General features: G+C 33.6%; 1 protein-coding gene and 1 long non-coding RNA gene across 2 annotated transcripts in view; both read right to left on the minus strand.

The window, feature by feature from the left end:
• Positions 1-18,633, minus strand: part of LOC127730360 (uncharacterized) — a 115,460-nt gene that overhangs the window by 12,989 nt on the left and 83,838 nt on the right. Inside the window, exons 29-31 of the mRNA XM_052238730.1 lie at positions 16,278-16,413; positions 12,017-12,217; positions 11,178-11,405 (exon numbers count right to left, since the gene is read on the minus strand). Coding sequence (XP_052094690.1) covers positions 11,178-11,405; positions 12,017-12,217; positions 16,278-16,413 — 565 coding nt within the window. The remainder of the gene's footprint in view (positions 1-11,177; positions 11,406-12,016; positions 12,218-16,277; positions 16,414-18,633) is intronic.
• On the minus strand, positions 3,853-7,391 carry LOC127730377 (uncharacterized). The gene is made up of 2 exons (XR_007995086.1): positions 6,863-7,391; positions 3,853-5,042 (listed from the first exon to the last, which is right to left on the minus strand). It is a non-coding gene; the product is annotated as an uncharacterized LOC127730377 (long non-coding RNA).

The following is an 18,633-nucleotide window of genomic DNA, read 5'->3' on the forward strand; positions in this document are numbered from 1 at the left end:
AGGAAAATAATCATAATGAAGAGTCGAATGACAATTGTAATCACTTGAAGTTATTTTAGATCTTGTCTAGATAATCACATTTGCTGTGTATAGTTTTTCTAAATCTATCATAGATTTACAGGTAATTGCAATCAAAGTGCTGGATAGCACCTGTGGAAAGTTTGCAACGGTAGATGTGTAATATTTCAAATAGGTTGTAAATGTGTAGATTGGGTGTTAAACTTTTTTCCGAATTTAAAAAAAAATTACTTAATTTACAAGAAATAATTGTAACATGATGCTGTTACGAAGTCTTCCAAACAAAGCTCCCATAATTAGTCATTCCCAGGAAGGGGGTGGGAGTGACCCCAGGGGATTCACCTTTTATTTCATTTGATTTGTTTTATTGTCCCATACAAGAATATATATGGTTTAGGGGTGGGGATCTCGACCGCTTACAATTTTTCAAATAGAAGGGGGTGGGATGACCCCTATGGACTTCCTCTATATTTCATTTGATTTGTTTTATTGTCCCATACAAGAATATATATGGTTTATGGGTGGTGATCTGGACCGTTAATAAGTTCTCAAACAGGATGGGGTGGGGGTGACACCCAGGGACTCCCCCTATATTTCATTTGACTTGTTTTATTGTCCCATACAAGAATATATATGGTTTAGGGGTGGGGATCTCAACCGTTTTCAAGTTCTCAAACAGGAGGGGGTGCGGCTGATCCAAGAGGGACTCCCGCTATATTTCATTTGATTTGTTTTATGATCCTGTGATCATTACTGATCAAAGCGTGAAAGCGCTGTAAAGGCAGTTAATTACAGGTTGTGTGTATTTTTAGTCCAGTTATATCATTATCTTGCATATTACATTGTACTTATCAGAGGTGGCTTTCAGTATTTAAGATTTAGAGTTCTCTAATGATATTGAACAAGTTTTATGAATGTCATATTCTGAGCACTATATGAAGGCGATTGTTCTCACTTGTTTATGAACTAGTGCATTATGTCCACTTTGTACCTTTTTTTATCTATGTTTATAGTCAAATACTGTTTAAAATAGTTTGGCATTTTCTTTTTAGTAATAAGTAAATGTTATCAACTGTATTTTATTCAACTTCGCAAATGTGGTTTGTTACTGGTAGGTACGATGTATGGATGATAGTTGTTTCATTGGCAATCATAACACATCTCCTTATTTATATAAAATGATCTATATTCAACGACCTCAGGTACAAAAAAAATGTATGTAACTAAACTATGATGGGAAACCTTTGACTTCTTTCTTTTATATAAACTTTTGATTTGGTACCATAAAACTATGTAGAATAAATGTACATTGCAACATGTCAACTCTTTCAATGACAATACTTTTTTAAGAAACTATAACTCCAAGCAAAATTATATTTCCAAGTATAAAGTAATTTATGAATAAAACAAGAGTGCACACGCTTAAATGTCTCGCCATCTTTACTAATCATTGATATTATGTTGATAGTCCTAAATATAAAGCTTTATTACAACTGTCACATAAACTTAGCATTAACCAAGTAAACTAAACATTGACCAATGAACCAAGAAAATGATGTCAAGGTCAGATGAACCATGCTAGGCAGGCATGTACAGCTAACAATTCTTCCATACAACAAATATAGTTGACCTATTGCTTATAGTTTAAGAAAAACAGACCAAAACACAAAAACTTAAAACTGAGCAATGAACCTTGAAAATGAGGTCAAGGTAAAAAAAACCTGCGTGACTGACAAAAAGATCATAAAATATTTCCATACACCAAATATAGTTGAACTATTGCATATAGTATTAGAAAAAAAGACCAAAACTCAAAAACTTAACTTTGACCACTGAACCATGAAAATGAGGTCAAGTCATATGACACCTGCCAGTTAGACATGTACACCTTACAATCATTCCATACACCAAATATAGTAGACCTATTGCATACAGTATAAGAAAAACAGACCAAAACACAAAAACTTAACTATAACCACTAAACCATGAAAATGAGGTCAAGGTCAGATAACACCAGCCAGTTGGACAGTCCTTCCATACACCGAATATACTAGACCTATTGCTTATAGTATCTGAGATATGGACTTGACCACCAAAACTTAAACTTGTTCACTGATCCATGAAATGAGGTCGAGGTCAAGTGAAAACTGTCTGACGGGCATGAGGACCTTGCAAGGTACGCACATACCAAATATAGTTATCCTATTACTTATAATAAGAGAGAATTTAACATTACAAAAAATCTCAACTTTTTTTTCAAGTAGTCACTGAACCATGAAAATGAGGTCAAGGACATTGGACATGTGACTGACGGAAACTTCGTAACATGAGGCATCCATATACAAAGTATGAAGCATCCAGACCTTCCACCTTCTAAAATATAAAGCTTTTAAGAAGTTAGCTAACGCCGCCGCCGGATCACTATCCCTATGTGGAGCTTTCTGCGTTAAAAGTCACAGGCTCGACAAAAAGGAGTTCTTAATTAAGAAATAAACTGATTCGCTGAGCGCAGCTGGATACACCTGCAGAGGTCCAACCCTGAACAGTTGGGGCAAAAATGGACACAATATTCAAGCTTGATACAAGTCTGAATTTGGATTGTAATTAAATATTTGACATATTATAATTTCTGAATAAATGTAGTCAAAGAACTTGAAATTGGTTATATGAATTGAATTTATATTCAATTAAAGATTTCTTGCTGTTGTGCAATACACTGTGCTGTTGCGCAATACTTAATAAATCTGTTGCCAGACTATAAACAAATAAAGTTCAATTTCTTCTCAATGTCATATTTGAAATTTAGGAAAATCAATAGGGAGATTACATCAATAGCTATAAATAATTCACCAAAGTTTCATGCGAACTGCTTAAAGCATTTTTGAGTTGTTGTCCAAAAACTGGAAAATCCCCCCTTTTTTAATGAATAAAACCCCATAACTCAGAAATGTAAAATCTAAAATTTATAAAATTCTAAAGGAAGCTTACGGATTGATAATTTAGTCTTAGATGCAAGATTTTTTTATCAGTTGTTAGTGGCTTTGAACTAGCTGTCAGTAAATGCGAGTCCTCTCAGATCTGTACTTAGTGTCTTTTTGTTGTTTGGATGTACAACTACCCGGCCACGTCCACTTGTATTTGTATTTATCCATCTGATGAGTAATGCCTCTTTCAACTGATTTTTTATTGTTCGTTCTTTTATTGTACTGTTACACCACTGTCCCAGGTTAGGGGGTGGGTTGGGATCCCGCTAACATGTTTAACCCCGCCACATTCTGTATGTACACGTATGTGCCTGTCCCAAGTCAGGAGCCTGTAATTCAGTGGTTGTCGTTTGTTGATGTGTTGCATATTTGTTATTCGTTCATTTTTTGTACATAAATTAAGCCGTTAGTTTTCTTGTTTTCTTATTTTACATTGTCATTTCGGGGCCTTTTATAGCTCACTGTGCGGTATGTGCTTTGCTCATTGTTGAAGGCCGTACTGTGACCTATAGCTGTTAATTTCTGTGTCATTTGGTCTCTTGTGGAGAGTTGTCTCATTGGCAATCATACCACATCTTCTTTTTTATATTTACATCAACAGATATAAACAATTCACCAAAGTCAAACTTAGTTGTAAGATCTCTGAAATTTTTTACACAGTACAAGTTTTTCTAATTGTTGGAGATTGTACGGTGACAGTAACACCTGTAACTGCTTAACCCATTTCTTATGCACTTTGGTTCGATAAACTCACTGAATATCATACCACATCTCCTTATTTTTATATGCATTACAATTTACATGTGCATGTAATTGTAAATAATATTTATATATATATATCAGAACAAACTTCATTGTGTCACTTTTATTTATGCATCCTTTGGCACAATACAAGTTCTAAAATTACACAACATAAAACAACTAAATGTTATTTCAGATGAAAATTTTGTTTCAGTTCCATTCATAGGATTTATTAGAATTTTGTATGTTTTGCCAAGTCCAATAATTAGCTCTATGTGCACGTGTTAATTGGAGACTTTTCTATCCCGTATAAGAGTTTTGGAACTAATTCTGTTTCTTTTTTTGAAAAAATTGAGCAAACAAATCTTGCACATTTAAACCTTTGTCTGCCATCACACTGTCACCTGGATCACATAATTGAACTATTCTACATCTTTCAACTACAGTTGTATTTCACAGTCACTGGTACAACCAACATATGCATTAGAGACATAGTTGACTAAACCACCAGGTGTCGAACATACAAGTATTTTCAGTGTTTCTGTTTTTATATGATGAAAAGGTTGCCTGAGCTCTAGGAGCTTTAGGTTTTATCACGGGATATTCTGTGCTGTCAATAATAATCCAAGTTGTAGGAAACTTTAATTTGAAGTTGGATGGCGAAAAATACCTGAGTTAACCACTTAATGGCCAAGTGTTAGCCTCACGCCACTGTTTAGACATAAAAACAATCCATGTTTACACAATATTCTTAACACTAGTTTCAATCTAGAATCTAGACAGTTGAAAGTTGGTTGTATAATGCCTCAATTTCATCAAAGTCATAAAAAAACTGATTTTCAAATGACACCCTATCAATTTGAAAATATATGTATCTCAAACAATGTGCTGCTGGACCAAGTGTGGTGAAAACAAATAAAAATTTAGTATACAACTCTAAACCGGTATAAAAATGCATGGCTGTGTCACGTGTCTTCATTTCAAAATTCTCTGCTGAAAATATAGGCATTGATGGTGTTTGCGTAATTCCATCTGTGAAGCTCAACATTAGCTCGGCAGTTGGTGGTGGACAGTCATAAATCCTGTCTGCAGTATGAATGACTTCTTCAGGAAAACCAACTTTACAATCAAAACTTTCCTCTAGATTTCTACTACAATATTCATCAAGTTTAGTTCTTTTGTTTTCACAGGAAACTGCCCTGATTTTTCTTTTTGCGGACGATTCAGTCTCTTGCTTAATCCAGGAAAATAGGCTGGGAATGGCAGTAGACTTAAGTCTCTGTATGGTGGGTTTGCGCCCTGAAAAAGGTTATAAAACATTAGTTATTTGATAATTAAATGAACTTCCATTAGCAATGCATACTTTGTACTACCTGGCAAAATATTAACTAGATTTATTCATTACAATCTGGATAAAACTATGTTAGCCTGAATCAATGTACATCAAAATGTATGTTATGTAAATCCAAAGTAAGTAAGTAAGTAAGTAAAACTTTATTTTGATTCGGCATATTGACAAACATACAAACATAAGCTCTAATGAGGACAAACAATGAGAGATGTATGCAACAAACATACATTGTTTGTACCTAAATAACTATAATATAGATGAGAGCATGTCATTGTTTTGGGTATCGGGTCCGTTCGCGCCCAATACACGTTCGCACCCCACACGTTCGCCCCCTAGGTCCGTTCGCACCTTTTTTTATTCAAAAACCTGATAAATTTTTAGATGTTTTGTAAAATAATTTTATTTTCATAAATAAAAATTCGGGAATTTTTAAATGAAATATTGTTTTAAATTGATTTGATGATTAATTATTAAATGTTAATTATGTATGATTACTGCTAATTGGTATTTATACACAGCCTAATATGATGTTATTGTTGGGTGTTTAAAAATCATGATTGTTGTCATGGTTGTTTTAACTTGCTTTAAATGTAAATACTGCATGTATTTTGCTTGGTATGAGTAAAACTTTGAAGATTTTAAATAAAAAACATGAAAGATAATTGTTTTTAACAGCTTGGCTCCTTTGATCTCATGTGTGTCAGAATCTCACTTTATTCATAAACAATGAAAAAAAATAATTATAGCAATACACTATCCAAAACATGATTACGAATTATTCAACATATAAAAAAAAAACGTTGTCAGAATCCCATTTCCTTTTGAAACAATAAAAAAGAAATATTTACAGCAATACACTAACCAAAACATGATTAAGATTTTATCAACACCTAAAAAAACGTTGTCAGAATCTCACTTTATTTAGAAACAATGAAAAAAAAAAATTTATATATATATATATATATTTGTTTTACATGCACACGTATAAAAATTGCGGTTTTTATCCAACGCAATCATAGGTTTGAACGTTGTTTTCAATTTAGACTTGTATATATATAGATATATATAGAGCAATACACTTACCTAAACATGATTAAAAATTATTCAACACAAAACTAAAATACTGGTCGTCAGAATCTCACTTAATTTAAAAACAATGAAAAAAAAATGTTATTTAATAGCAATACATTTACCATTTACACAAAAAAAACCTTGTCAGAATCTCACTTTATTTAGAAACAATGAAAAAATATATATTTATAGCAATACACTTACCAAAACTCGTTTACAAATTATTAAACAAAACCAATAAAAATTGGGCGCGAATGTGTAGGGTGCGAACGGACTTTGGGTGCGAACGTGTAGGGTGCGAAAGTGAAAGGGGGCGAACGTGCATGGGGGTGAACGTGATTGGGCGCGAACGGACCCGGATTCATTGTTTTGTTCCTGTTAACATTGTCATTGATATTTTTCAAGAAAGTCTATGAGGCATAGCTTATGCATTCCTGTCATTACTACATTAGCATAATTACTGCTAAAATAATTCTCAGTATGATATATCTCTTGTAAGAAATCATTATAATTGTAGCAAGCACCAAAAAATCTCAAACAGATCACATTGAATCGTAATCCAAAAAATTATGACGTCTTGAATTAACCACCCCCTTTTATTCTAAAACGATAATTGCGGTTGTAAAAAAAACTTTGGTTTATTCGCATGGCGATTACATATATAACTATATATTTTAAAAAGAAAATAGAGTTTTACCATGAAAAGTTTCCTGCACGTAGTCTTTTTCAGTAAAATGTGCCTTGCAAACAACAGCTGATTGAGATGGACTAATCGTGTTCTCGTCCAATCTGCGTATGGGCCATGGCGTTGATCCAACTTTTCCTTCTTTTTAAGTCATTTGGAAATGCATATCCTCCTCTTAAATGACATCCAGGTACACAACAACATGTACTTGGCATCGTTAATTAAAAATGCAACTGTAATAGTTGCACAGTGCAGAAACCGGAAGTTGAAGAACAGGATCGGCTACCACGGCGCCACCTATTCAGGAACGATAATTTGCTACTTTATATAACCGCGAAATAACAATTACGTTAGACGGGTTCGCGTGCATAAACAGAAATGCGCTTTAAATTGTATAATATAATTCATGTTCAGTCGACCTTTAATTATTATACCAACGACTGAAATGATTTATAAACATCTAGATTGCAGATAACACTCGAAATTAACCCGACCTCTTTCCACACGGAATTCAAATAATTCTAGTTTGTTAATCGGTTGACTGCTTATAATGTAAAATACAAATATATCAAAAGTTTTTAAAACTAACAAAACACAATGATCGTTTCTCTATTTCCCAATGTAAATGAAATGAAACAAAAAACATTTTATATCACAATAAGAAGAGGAGAGAATCAACATTTTCCGGATCTACTTGGAGACTAAGGGGACGACCATTTGATATTCTGGGGGGGGGGGGGGGGGGGGGGGGGGGGGGGGGGGGGGGGGGCCCAGGAGGATTTTGAAAATAAATAACTCAGCCTTGATAATCACAAAAATAAATGGTTTGTTCTGTGGTAGTTTGAAAATAAATTACCTGACTTGCAATGTATTGAAAATAAATAACTCAGCAGGTCTAATCGAAAGTATGAGATGGCACTAGATTCTTCATAAATTCATCTTTTTTCCAAAAAAAAAATCGGGAAACACTTCCCATATCTTTTAATAATAAAAGTATAAATATTATTTAAATATACTTGAAATGTCAGAAAATTGGTTTCATTTAACTTGAGGTTAATTGTCTCAGGAACACTTACCTCACTTTTATTAAACCAGGGCCGTAACTACATTGAGACAAATGCCTCATGTAGGAAATTTCAAAACCAAACGCTTGTCTCCATATCAAATTGTGTTCACCGTGAGTGCCTTGCAAGAAGCAAGTTCTGTTCTCCCTCAGACGTAGCCCCTAATTTTTCGGGATCAATGTTTCTTATTTATTTGTCTTTTGTTCATTGATTGCCCTTCTGTATTCTATTAGTGTCGCATTCATTTTGTAATTTAGTAATTTTATTATTAACTTGATCATGAGTTTAAAAAAACACAGCAGCCACAGACTTAATTATGTGAATTACATTTTTGCTTTTAATATCATGCATATTTGTCTTTTGATGTTGTTCCTAGAAACTTAAGTCTTACACTGAATCTATAACGTGATTTTGCTTTGAGACCAAAATATTGTCATAAAATTATTAAAACAGAACTTGCATTTTCAGTTTAAGAAAGGGTCTGGGGAACACCAGAAGGCATGATTTTGCATCATTTGTTCTATAGCTTTTTGGGCCTTCAGTGGTTCAAAAATCCTTCAAAAAAAATTTTGCCTCGCTCTGCTCGGCGAAACATGTTTACCAATACTCTTAAAAGAGCCTTAGTTACAACCAAACTTTAATACTGTGTATGTATGCAGTACATGTATATGCATTGGGGGATATAGAAGATTCATTTCTGCAGAGGATAATAATTAATTCTGATTAAATGGTACATAATGACTTGACTATACATGAATTATTTATGATAAACAAATAATTTAAAAATTGTATGTTTTTCGAATATTATAAATATAGTTGTGAAAATAAATAATCAGTCCCTTGCTTTAATGAAAATGAAAAATCTTGCTTCAATAGTGCAGAAAATAGATAATCTGTCCTCTTAGTTTACAAAAATAAATAACCGATCCAAAACAAATCCTCCTGGCCCCCCCCCAGAATATCAAATGGTTGTCCCCTAATGACCCCCCACGTAGATAAGTTGGATATCGCGGAAAGAAAGATTAACACGGCAACTAGAAAGGCATTAAAGCACTGCCTTTAAAAAACCGTGTGTGTCTATTACCTACTGTTTTCAAGTTATAGTCATTTGAAAATTGAAAAAAAATAAATCCCATAGGGTTCTTTGTAAATTCCTCCCTTCTGTTGGCCCCTCAAAATACCCCTAAATAGACCTCAAGAAGAAAAATAATAAGAACTGAGCAAAACAATAAGTCTCCAAACTTTGTTTGGGAGACTTAATAGCAAGTAGTATAATTACAAATTTTGTTATATTCTGATTTTCTGATGCTGATTATGTAATGGGCCGAGTTCATTATAGTCTGAGTTTGTTGTGGGCGGAGATGAGATACTGGGATACTTTCGATACACTCAGGCTTTTACGTAGTATGCCTCAAAAATGTTCATTCATGAAATATTTTAAACACGGTATTTATTTTCTCTTCAACCGGAGGACGGGATGAAACCCCTGAAACCGGGATTATAGTACTCCCGTTGATATGGATCTCACGCATGTCTGGGGAATACTGATAAAAGCATAACGTAGAAGCTGCTGTCTCGTGTAGATGTGTATTGATTTTACTTTCCGCTCAGCGCAGATCCGCGAAGTAGTGTTTGTGACCTTTTTCACCAAAATGAAGTTGAATTATTTGAATTATCAATGAACATTCAGTATATTTTAATTCAAACTGTAAGCTATAAATCAAAATAGAAGTGACTCAAATTTCAAAAGCATCTTCCTAGAATTAGTTGTCAAACACCAGTACTACATTATCTAGGAGTAGAACACACATCCTAAAGTAAGATAGTCTGTCACTTCTGGTTTGAGGCCGATGCCTTAGGAAAGTTTTTGCTATAGCAAGCTATAGCAAACTTTCCAAAAAATGATTAAATTGCCCAAAGTTCATCATTTAGGGGAAGTGACTCTTCGTTGTGTTCAACTATTTGTAGATCTTTTCTTGTTGATAAATTTTGCTCTTTACAGTTTTTCTCTCTATTTTGCTATTTATAAACTTCTTGTCTAGCTAAAAGAAAGAGCTGCAGGATCAAACAACAAGAGTGCACATGCTGAAATGTCTCGCCTGCTTTAATGACCATTGATTTATGTTGAAAGTTTTAAAGAAAGAGGTTTTACTTAAACTATCTCATAAACTTAAGATTTTCAAAGATCTATGACAATGAGGTCAAGGTCAGATAAAACCTGTCAGACAGACATGTACACCTTACAATTATTCCATACACCAAATATAGCTGACCTATTGCTATTAATATTTGAAAAACAGACCACAACACAAAAACTTAACATTGACCAATGAACCATGAAAATGAGGTCAAGGTCAAATGATATCTACCAGACAGACATGTACACATTACAATCATCCCATACACCAAATATAGTTGACCTATTGCTATTAGTACTTGAAAAACAGACCAAAACACAAAAACTTAACATTGACCAATGAACCATGAAAATGAGGTTAAGTTCACATGATATCTGTCAGACAGACATGTACACCTTACAATCATTCCATACACCAAACATAGTTGACCTATTGCTTATAGTACTTGAAAAACAGACCAAAACACAAAAAATTAACATTGACCAATGAACCATGAAAATGAGGTCAAGGTCAGACTGACATGTACCCCTTACAATCATTCCATACACCACATATAGTGACTTACTGCTTATAGTATTTGAGAAACGGACCCAATCACCTAACTTTAACCATGATCACTATCCATGAAATGAGGTCGAAGTCAGGTGAACCCTGTCTGATGGACATGTAGACATTGCAAGGAACCCATATATCAAATATAGTTATCCTATTACTCATAATAAGTGAGAAATTCACATGACAAAAAAACAACAATTTTTTTTTCAAGCCGTCGCTGAACCATGAAAATGAGGTCATGGACAATGGACATATGACAGACAGAAAATTTGTAACATAAGGTATCTGCATACAATGTATGAAACATACATGTCTTCTACCTTCTGAATTATAAAGCTTTATACAAATAGTTTACGCAGCTGCTGGATAGTAATACTTATGTCTCGCATACTGCAACTTTCGTCGTACTGCGACTTTTGTCGCAGGCAAGACAAAAACCAAAGGACCAGGATTTAACCAACAACAGGTCAACCTCAGCTGATATTTCTATTTCCATAGTTTGACCTTCTGACCTTGGTATATCAAATAAAACAAACTGATATTTTTAATACCAAACTTTAATATACTAACCTTGATAAAACATGTATAGCCAGCTGATGTTGTTATTTATAGAAACTGTATTACTTGCATCAGCCAGTAAGTCCATAATATTAGCAATGGTTGAAGGCATCCAGCGTCTACGTTGGTTAAAGAATTCACCAAATCCTTCTGGAGCATAGGTGTAGGCATCTGAAGCAGCAGCATAATCTACTCTGTATCCCTGTTGTAAAAGTAAAGTACAAAGCCACCTGTCTTCACCTAAATTAAAACCATAAAAAATGTAAGTTTTCATAGGGATCCTAACAGGTTACATATTAAGAAATTGAATAGGTTGATCTATTACAAAATTGATTCAAAATAAGATATAACTTAGATACTTATCTGTACATTGCAAGATATTCTAAATAAGATATAACTTTATACACTTATCTGCATGTTGCAAAATGATTTATAGTAAGATTACATGCAAAGTACACCCCACTCATATTTAAAGACATTGATGAAAAATTCCATGCTCAATGGGCATAAAAAAAATTCAAAGTATCGTCAATCAAGAAGTGACTTACCAGAAAATCTAAAAATTGCTCACATGGTACAACTCAAGGTCAAATATCAATTAGTTACTTTAAACAGAAGCTGAGTAATATGCATTGAAAATACTTACTACGTATACCCTTCTGTGAGTTGAGGTTAAATATCATTTTTTTTAAAGATACATATTTTAGATGTTATAAGAACTTGCTATATTTACAACTTTGATGGGACACTAAGTTAGAAATGATATATTTGGTGGTTGCATTGGTTACTTAATAAATTGTGAAAAGGTCATCTAGGCAGAGGTGTGTTTTAACAGATATGAAGTTCCATACCTTGATCGTACATGAGATGATGTGATGCCTCTGTTGGTTTAATGGTATACTTTCTCATGATATTATCATCCATCAGAGCAGAACCTCGAAACAAACTAAAGCACCCAGGACTACACAGCACACAGCCTAGGACATGCTCTGTTGATTTCTGTAACCAATGAGCAACAGCATACTCAAATTTTTGGTACCATACCATGGGGCCTGAAAAAAAAATTTATTCAATGGAGAATGTGTCCATGGGACACAGATGATGCCCCTGCTTGCATATAATGTTATAAAGGGACATAACTAGAGAACTGTAAAAATGACGCCACCCAAATTTGAACTTGATCTGTGTTTTATAGTAATAAGCATTGTGTATAAGTTTCATAACATTTGGTTTAGGCAAACTAGTTATAGAATGGAAACGAAAAATTCAGGGGATTTTTTCCATTTATAAAGGGGCATAACTCTAGAATAGTAAAAGTGACGCCACCCAAATTCGAACTTGATCTGTGTTTTGTGATAACTAGATATCATTGAGATTGGAGCCATCTCTGTGGGCCCCGCTGTGAATAATATGTGGTAAAAAATTTGTATCTTTATCATTGGACATAGGGTTGTTAACTGAAACCAAAGTTTATGACCTTGACCTTTGACCTAGAAAGTTGTACATAAATTATGACACACCCTCTGGTGTTGGTTTATATACATGTCAAGTATAAACTTTGAAATTATAACGGTTCTCAAGATATAGAGCAGACACAATCTTTACCATAGGACATGGGGTTGTCAACTAAAACCAAAGTTTTTGACCTTGACCTTTCACCTAGGAAGTTGTACATACATTATGACACACCCTCTGGTGTTGGTTTATATACATGTCAAGTATAAACTTTGAAATCATAACGGTTCTCAAGATATAGAGCGGACACGATCTTTACCATAGGACATGGGGTTATCAACTAAAACCAAAGTTTTTGACCTTGACCTTTAACCTAGGAAGTTGTACATACATTATGACACACCCTCTGGTGTTGGTTAAGATACATGTCAAGTATAAACTTTGAAATCATAACGGTTCTCTAGATATAAAGCGGACACAATTTGTTACGGGCGTCCGGACGGACGGACAGACTGACAGACAGACGGACGGACGGACGGACAGACTGATCACTATAGGGTGTCCGCCATTCGGCGGGGCCCTAATAAGCATTGTGTATAAGTTTCATAACATTTGGTTGATTCAAACTAAAGTTAGAGAACAGACAAGGGTAATACTTAATGCCCCCTCTACCGCGGTTGGGGCATAAAAACTAATGCAGATCTGCCAAACTCTTACCCACATATTTTCATAAGGATTCAAACTACAGACTTTCAATGGCATGTCGCTATTACCTTGTATCAGTTGCCATATTCATATTTACTTGTATGGGTGTTTATGTAGTAATTCACTGATTGCATTGATATTTAAAACATTTGGCATCAGGTTTTGCTAAAATAACAAGCAGGGCTCTTTTCACAAAAAACTTTTATGACAATAAATGATCGTAAGTTATACTGAATTGGTCATGATTAACAAGTGTTTTTTTGTGAAATGAGTCACATCTCTGGTCCCTGATTTCATTGATTAAAGTTGCTTAACTTTGTTAAATTAATGTATCTTTTAATGAGAAACAATGAATTTCATAAACATGATAAACAGAATAGTTTTTTAATTGAATTTTAATTGATATATTTTACTTTCTTTTCCATTTTGATATAAAAAAAAATCCTTTTTAGTACTAGATATTTAGTTGATAGTTTCTGACAAGAGGACCTATATAGATATAATTGTGCAACTAGAAATGATAAACTGAAACAACTGTTACTTTAATTGTATACTCAGGTATAAATTAAACAATATAAAAAATAGATAAATAGGATACATATAGCCCTTTTTATTATAGTAAAAATCAAAAAACACTATGGCGCTGTGAGCGAGCGAACGAGCACTTCTCTATCACATCTCACCACTTCTCCCTATTAGTTTCAAAAAGAGAAGTCACTTCTCCCTATGATTCTGAAATAGTGTGAGCCCTGCTATATGATGTAATTGTTGATTCTTTTTCAGTTATATGCTTTCCATCCAAGACTTATGTAAGAAGTCCAGCAGACTATCTATGTCACTTAAAGGAGTAAGTTTGGTAAGGGTCATCTTTTGCCCCGAACATTAAGTCCATTGTTTCAAGATAAAAATGTTTCTAGTTGATAAAAAGACATGTAGGAAAGTGTAATAGAACTATTTTTGCACAGCTTTTCTTATAATGCATTAAAATTTACAACCCAAATAGGCCATGAGTAGAGTTTTGGGTGAAACTTGACAAAATCATCTGGATTTCAAACAAATTAAGGCAGAGGAAACATAGAGCAGAGGCTTTGACATATTAAATATTCAAGTCAGATATGTAAATTGTTATAACAAATATTATGTTAAAAGATCTTCTTTGTAGACGCATGCCCTCTGTTTTTTTCCAGTGCAAAAAAACAATGGAAAATTGCCTGTTTTTATTAAATTTTCATGGAAGATCAATACGTTTGCTATTTTTGATGTTGTGAAAAGAACGCTAATGCATAAATTTTCAACAAATAGTCATATTTCCAATCAAATCATTGTTTTAGCTATGATTCATTGTAATTTTGATCAATAAATCCTAATTTGATATTTTAGTTAGAAACAGGGGCCATTTTAGGGCCTTATCGAACCTACTCCTTTACAGACCCAGTGTTCTCCCCAGGCCGTTTTAGCGTTGCGGCACCGAGACGCTACATTTTTTCCCGTAATGCTATAATAATTTCCGCGATGCTATAATTATTTTGAGGATGCTCTTTTTCTTGTCTCTATATCGCAAAACCATGTTCTAAATTTTGAACTTCCATCTAATTACCGCTTGTGATCATAAAAATTATATCACCTTTAATTGTAATCCCTTCAAGTCCGACAATAGAGGCAATTTAAAGTGATTAAATAGGTGTTAATTGCCCTTTGGGTGATAACTGAATGGATACGAATACCCCAAGCTGACACTTGTGACATGACTAATACCACATGGTCCAATCGCAAATTTCGACATGGAGAAAATGTAATCAGAAAATTGAAAAACAATTCAAAATCTACGTTTGCATAATCCAAATTCAAAGATACAAACGATTTCGTATATTTTTACAACTTTTAAAAAATTACTTTCTTTCATTTCCGGTACAACTAGTTAATCGAGAGCGTATATTAAACATTTTGATTTTGAGTTAAATAAGTTTGATACTTCTTTAGAAAGAGGTCATTATTGGCTTTAGTTAATATTTCATCCGTTTAATGCATTAAAAGCGTCATATTCATTCCCAATCTCTTGTCAAACATTGTTTATTTTTTCGTAAATTTTTCTTCCGCCGCCATTGGAATATTTGTGTGAACTACGGATTGGAACCGTACCAGATATGACAAAATTCCGCATTTTTACAATAATAACTATGCACAAATGGCACAGTAGACAGAAAAAAATGATCACAAAAGAGAAAACTACGCATTCCACATGCATTAACAGACTATTTATTAGGTATCTTTGCTAAATGTATTCTTTTTGAAAATACATCATTTGAATATACTGACTAAAGTAGCTTAACTTTGTTAAAAATATATATCATTTTGATATAAAGAAATAACTGGGACTAATTCATTGAGTACCATGAAACAATGAATTTCATAGACATGATAAAGGAAAAAAAATTTTAATTGAAATTTCATTGCTATATGATACTTTCTCTTCCCTTTTTATATAAAAACCAGTTCTTTTTTTTTTGCTTGATATCTAGTTTTGTATATATACAGGTTGTACTATAATAAACCATTCATTCATTCATTTAGTTGAGTAGGTAGGGTAACTGGAACCACACATATATTTCTATTTGGCCCAAGAGGAAAAAAATAATTCTGTAACTACCGGTATAAATGAATATAGAAAGCATAAACTGAAACAACTGTTATCATGGTTAAAGTTTAATTGTATTCTCAGTTATGAATTGAACAATATAAACATATATAACATAAAGGAAATAGAGCATCGCCGCGACGCATCAAATGACATTGAAAAAAATACAGTTTATTTTTTTACGCCAAATGTGATGCTATCCAAAATTTCTGGGGAGAACACTGCAGACCTTTGCAGATAATTTGGAGCTATCAGATAGGTGGAAATGTTGATACCTGCAGTAACCACACAAAATCAAGCAATTAATGACAAGTTACCTTTGCCTATTGGATGAATACGTCCACATGCAGCACCTAACTCTTCATTTTTTTGCATTCTATCCACCAGTAGTCTGACAGCTTTAGGTGTAAAATCAACATCTCCATCTAAGGCAAGGATAAAGGTATTCTCTGCCTGAAAGGAAGGTTCATATTTCTTACACAAACTTTCATGCACCAATTTGTTTTCACTATATATCTATTTTTATGTAACACTCACAAACATGTCCATCCCCCCAAACATGTCCGATTCCCCCAAACGTGTCTATTTCACCCATACCTTTCCAATTTCACATCCCCAAACGTGTCCAATAATTGTTATTCGCCAAAACGTGTCTTCTGTAAGACCCCTGAACATCTCAGAACTTTTAGCGCTATTATGTCCTCAGTGATGCCAATAATTTCTACGGCAATTCAATTCTCAGGGACACGAAAATATGTTGGGTTTCGATTAGATCCTATAAAAAGATTAAAGCCGTATTTAAAAGACATAAATGCTGAATGAAGTATTTCGGCATAATTAATGGAAATTTAAAAAGGAACAGAGTTTAAAGAAGAAAATCCTAAATTTGTTAGATTTAGTTTGTTCAACGCCAGTTGTTTATATTCAAATTAGAATAATTGCAAGTTTGATTTGCAACATATAAATCAACTCTTTACTGTTGATTGCTTAAAGTCCAGTTACAAATATTTAATTCATATTCAGGACGACAACATATTAACAATAAATACATTAGGTAGATCTATCTCTTCCTACACAAGGTTTTGGATATGGCTGCGTACTTTTACTTCCAACCCAGCCAAACAGACGCCCAACTTTGGCAAGGATTTAACTGTCGGTTGGAAGAAGACCTAATAAACCATGTTTCTATTCTCCTTTCACGCTTGGAGGTGGGACAATAGATGAATGAGTAAATTAAAAGGAATATACGTCAAAAGAAGAACAATAACCAAAATTTAATAATAAATTTTAATATCGGTGGACATGTAATAGTTACTTGATGGTCAAAAATTAAAATAATTGAATGGGCATTTGAAAATATGGACAAAATTGAGCGCTCATAAAAATGACACGTTTCGGCATCCTTTTGCAACTAGACATGTTTTTAATTCAGCGACGTCATATGGACACGTTTGGGGGGATGGACACGTTTCTGAGTGTTACATATATACCAGGTTTTTTAATCTAGAAGTAGCAATTTGACAGAATAAAACTGATGACACACAGTAAAACCTGTATCACATGCTATATAAAATAACCATAGGCGGATCCAGGGGGGGGCCCTGAGGGGCAGGGCCCCCCCTATTGTGGGAAAAATTTGGTTGGTTATATAGGGAATCACTAAAGCATGACTGGAGCGGGCCCCCCCTTAGGTCAGTCAGCGGGCCCCCCCTTATGAAAAGTTCTGGATCCGCCACTGATAACTACTGAGTACATATGTATCACATTAGTCCTAATATTAAACTAAATTCCATACAACTATATTGATCAATCAGCACCAAATAAAAATGAATTTTCAACAAGTCACGTTCTGCTAATGTTAAAATTCAAATAGTTTAGCAATTCTTTAACTTGTACTTCTCTATAGAACCCAATATATAAAAGCTGATTTTGATTGACTTGACAATCATAATGATATGGATCAAAGTTATTAAATTTAAGGAGCTCCATAATTCAATTTCAGGATATCCATATATAATTATGGAATTTCTCAAATATTTCCAGACCTCCATAATTAAATTTCAGGATAACCATATATAACTAGTATTGAGGTGATCTAGAGATCACAGATACCCCCACTTGCAGAAAAAACTCTTTAACTAGTAAATTCCAAAACCAAAATCCAAATTGAATGAGACCTGTATTTTATGTTTCATAACATTGTGTTGAAATCTAAAAAAGATTTTGCCAATAGTAAAAAAATCACAGTTTTAAGATAACAAACAGAAATAACTTAAAAAATTAATGTCATAACCATCAACATCAACCGTGTTCTGTATTTTTTAAAAGATTTGGTCAAGTGGTGCTTTAAATATTATCCACAAACCAAAGCATAGAAATTTTAGGTATCTAAGGGCATAAGTCTTCAAATGTATATGTCAAAACCACCAAAATTAAACTTGACCTGTTTTGTATGGTCAATGACATTGTGTTCCAGTTTCAAAAGAATTGGTCCAGTAGTTTTTCATTATCATCAGTTAACAAAACAGAAAACCCAACTTTTGTAAATAATGGGCATAACTCTAGAACATTAAATGTCAAAATCATCAAAATCGAATGTTAACTTTATTTTATGGTAAGTTTCAAAGATTTGGTCAAGCGGTTATTATCATTATCACTGGGAAACAGAAGAGA

The sequence above is a fragment of the Mytilus californianus genome, unplaced genomic scaffold (genome assembly GCF_021869535.1).
Source record: "Mytilus californianus isolate M0D057914Y unplaced genomic scaffold, xbMytCali1.0.p SCAF_2, whole genome shotgun sequence".
Classification (NCBI taxonomy): domain Eukaryota; kingdom Metazoa; phylum Mollusca; class Bivalvia; order Mytilida; family Mytilidae; genus Mytilus; species Mytilus californianus.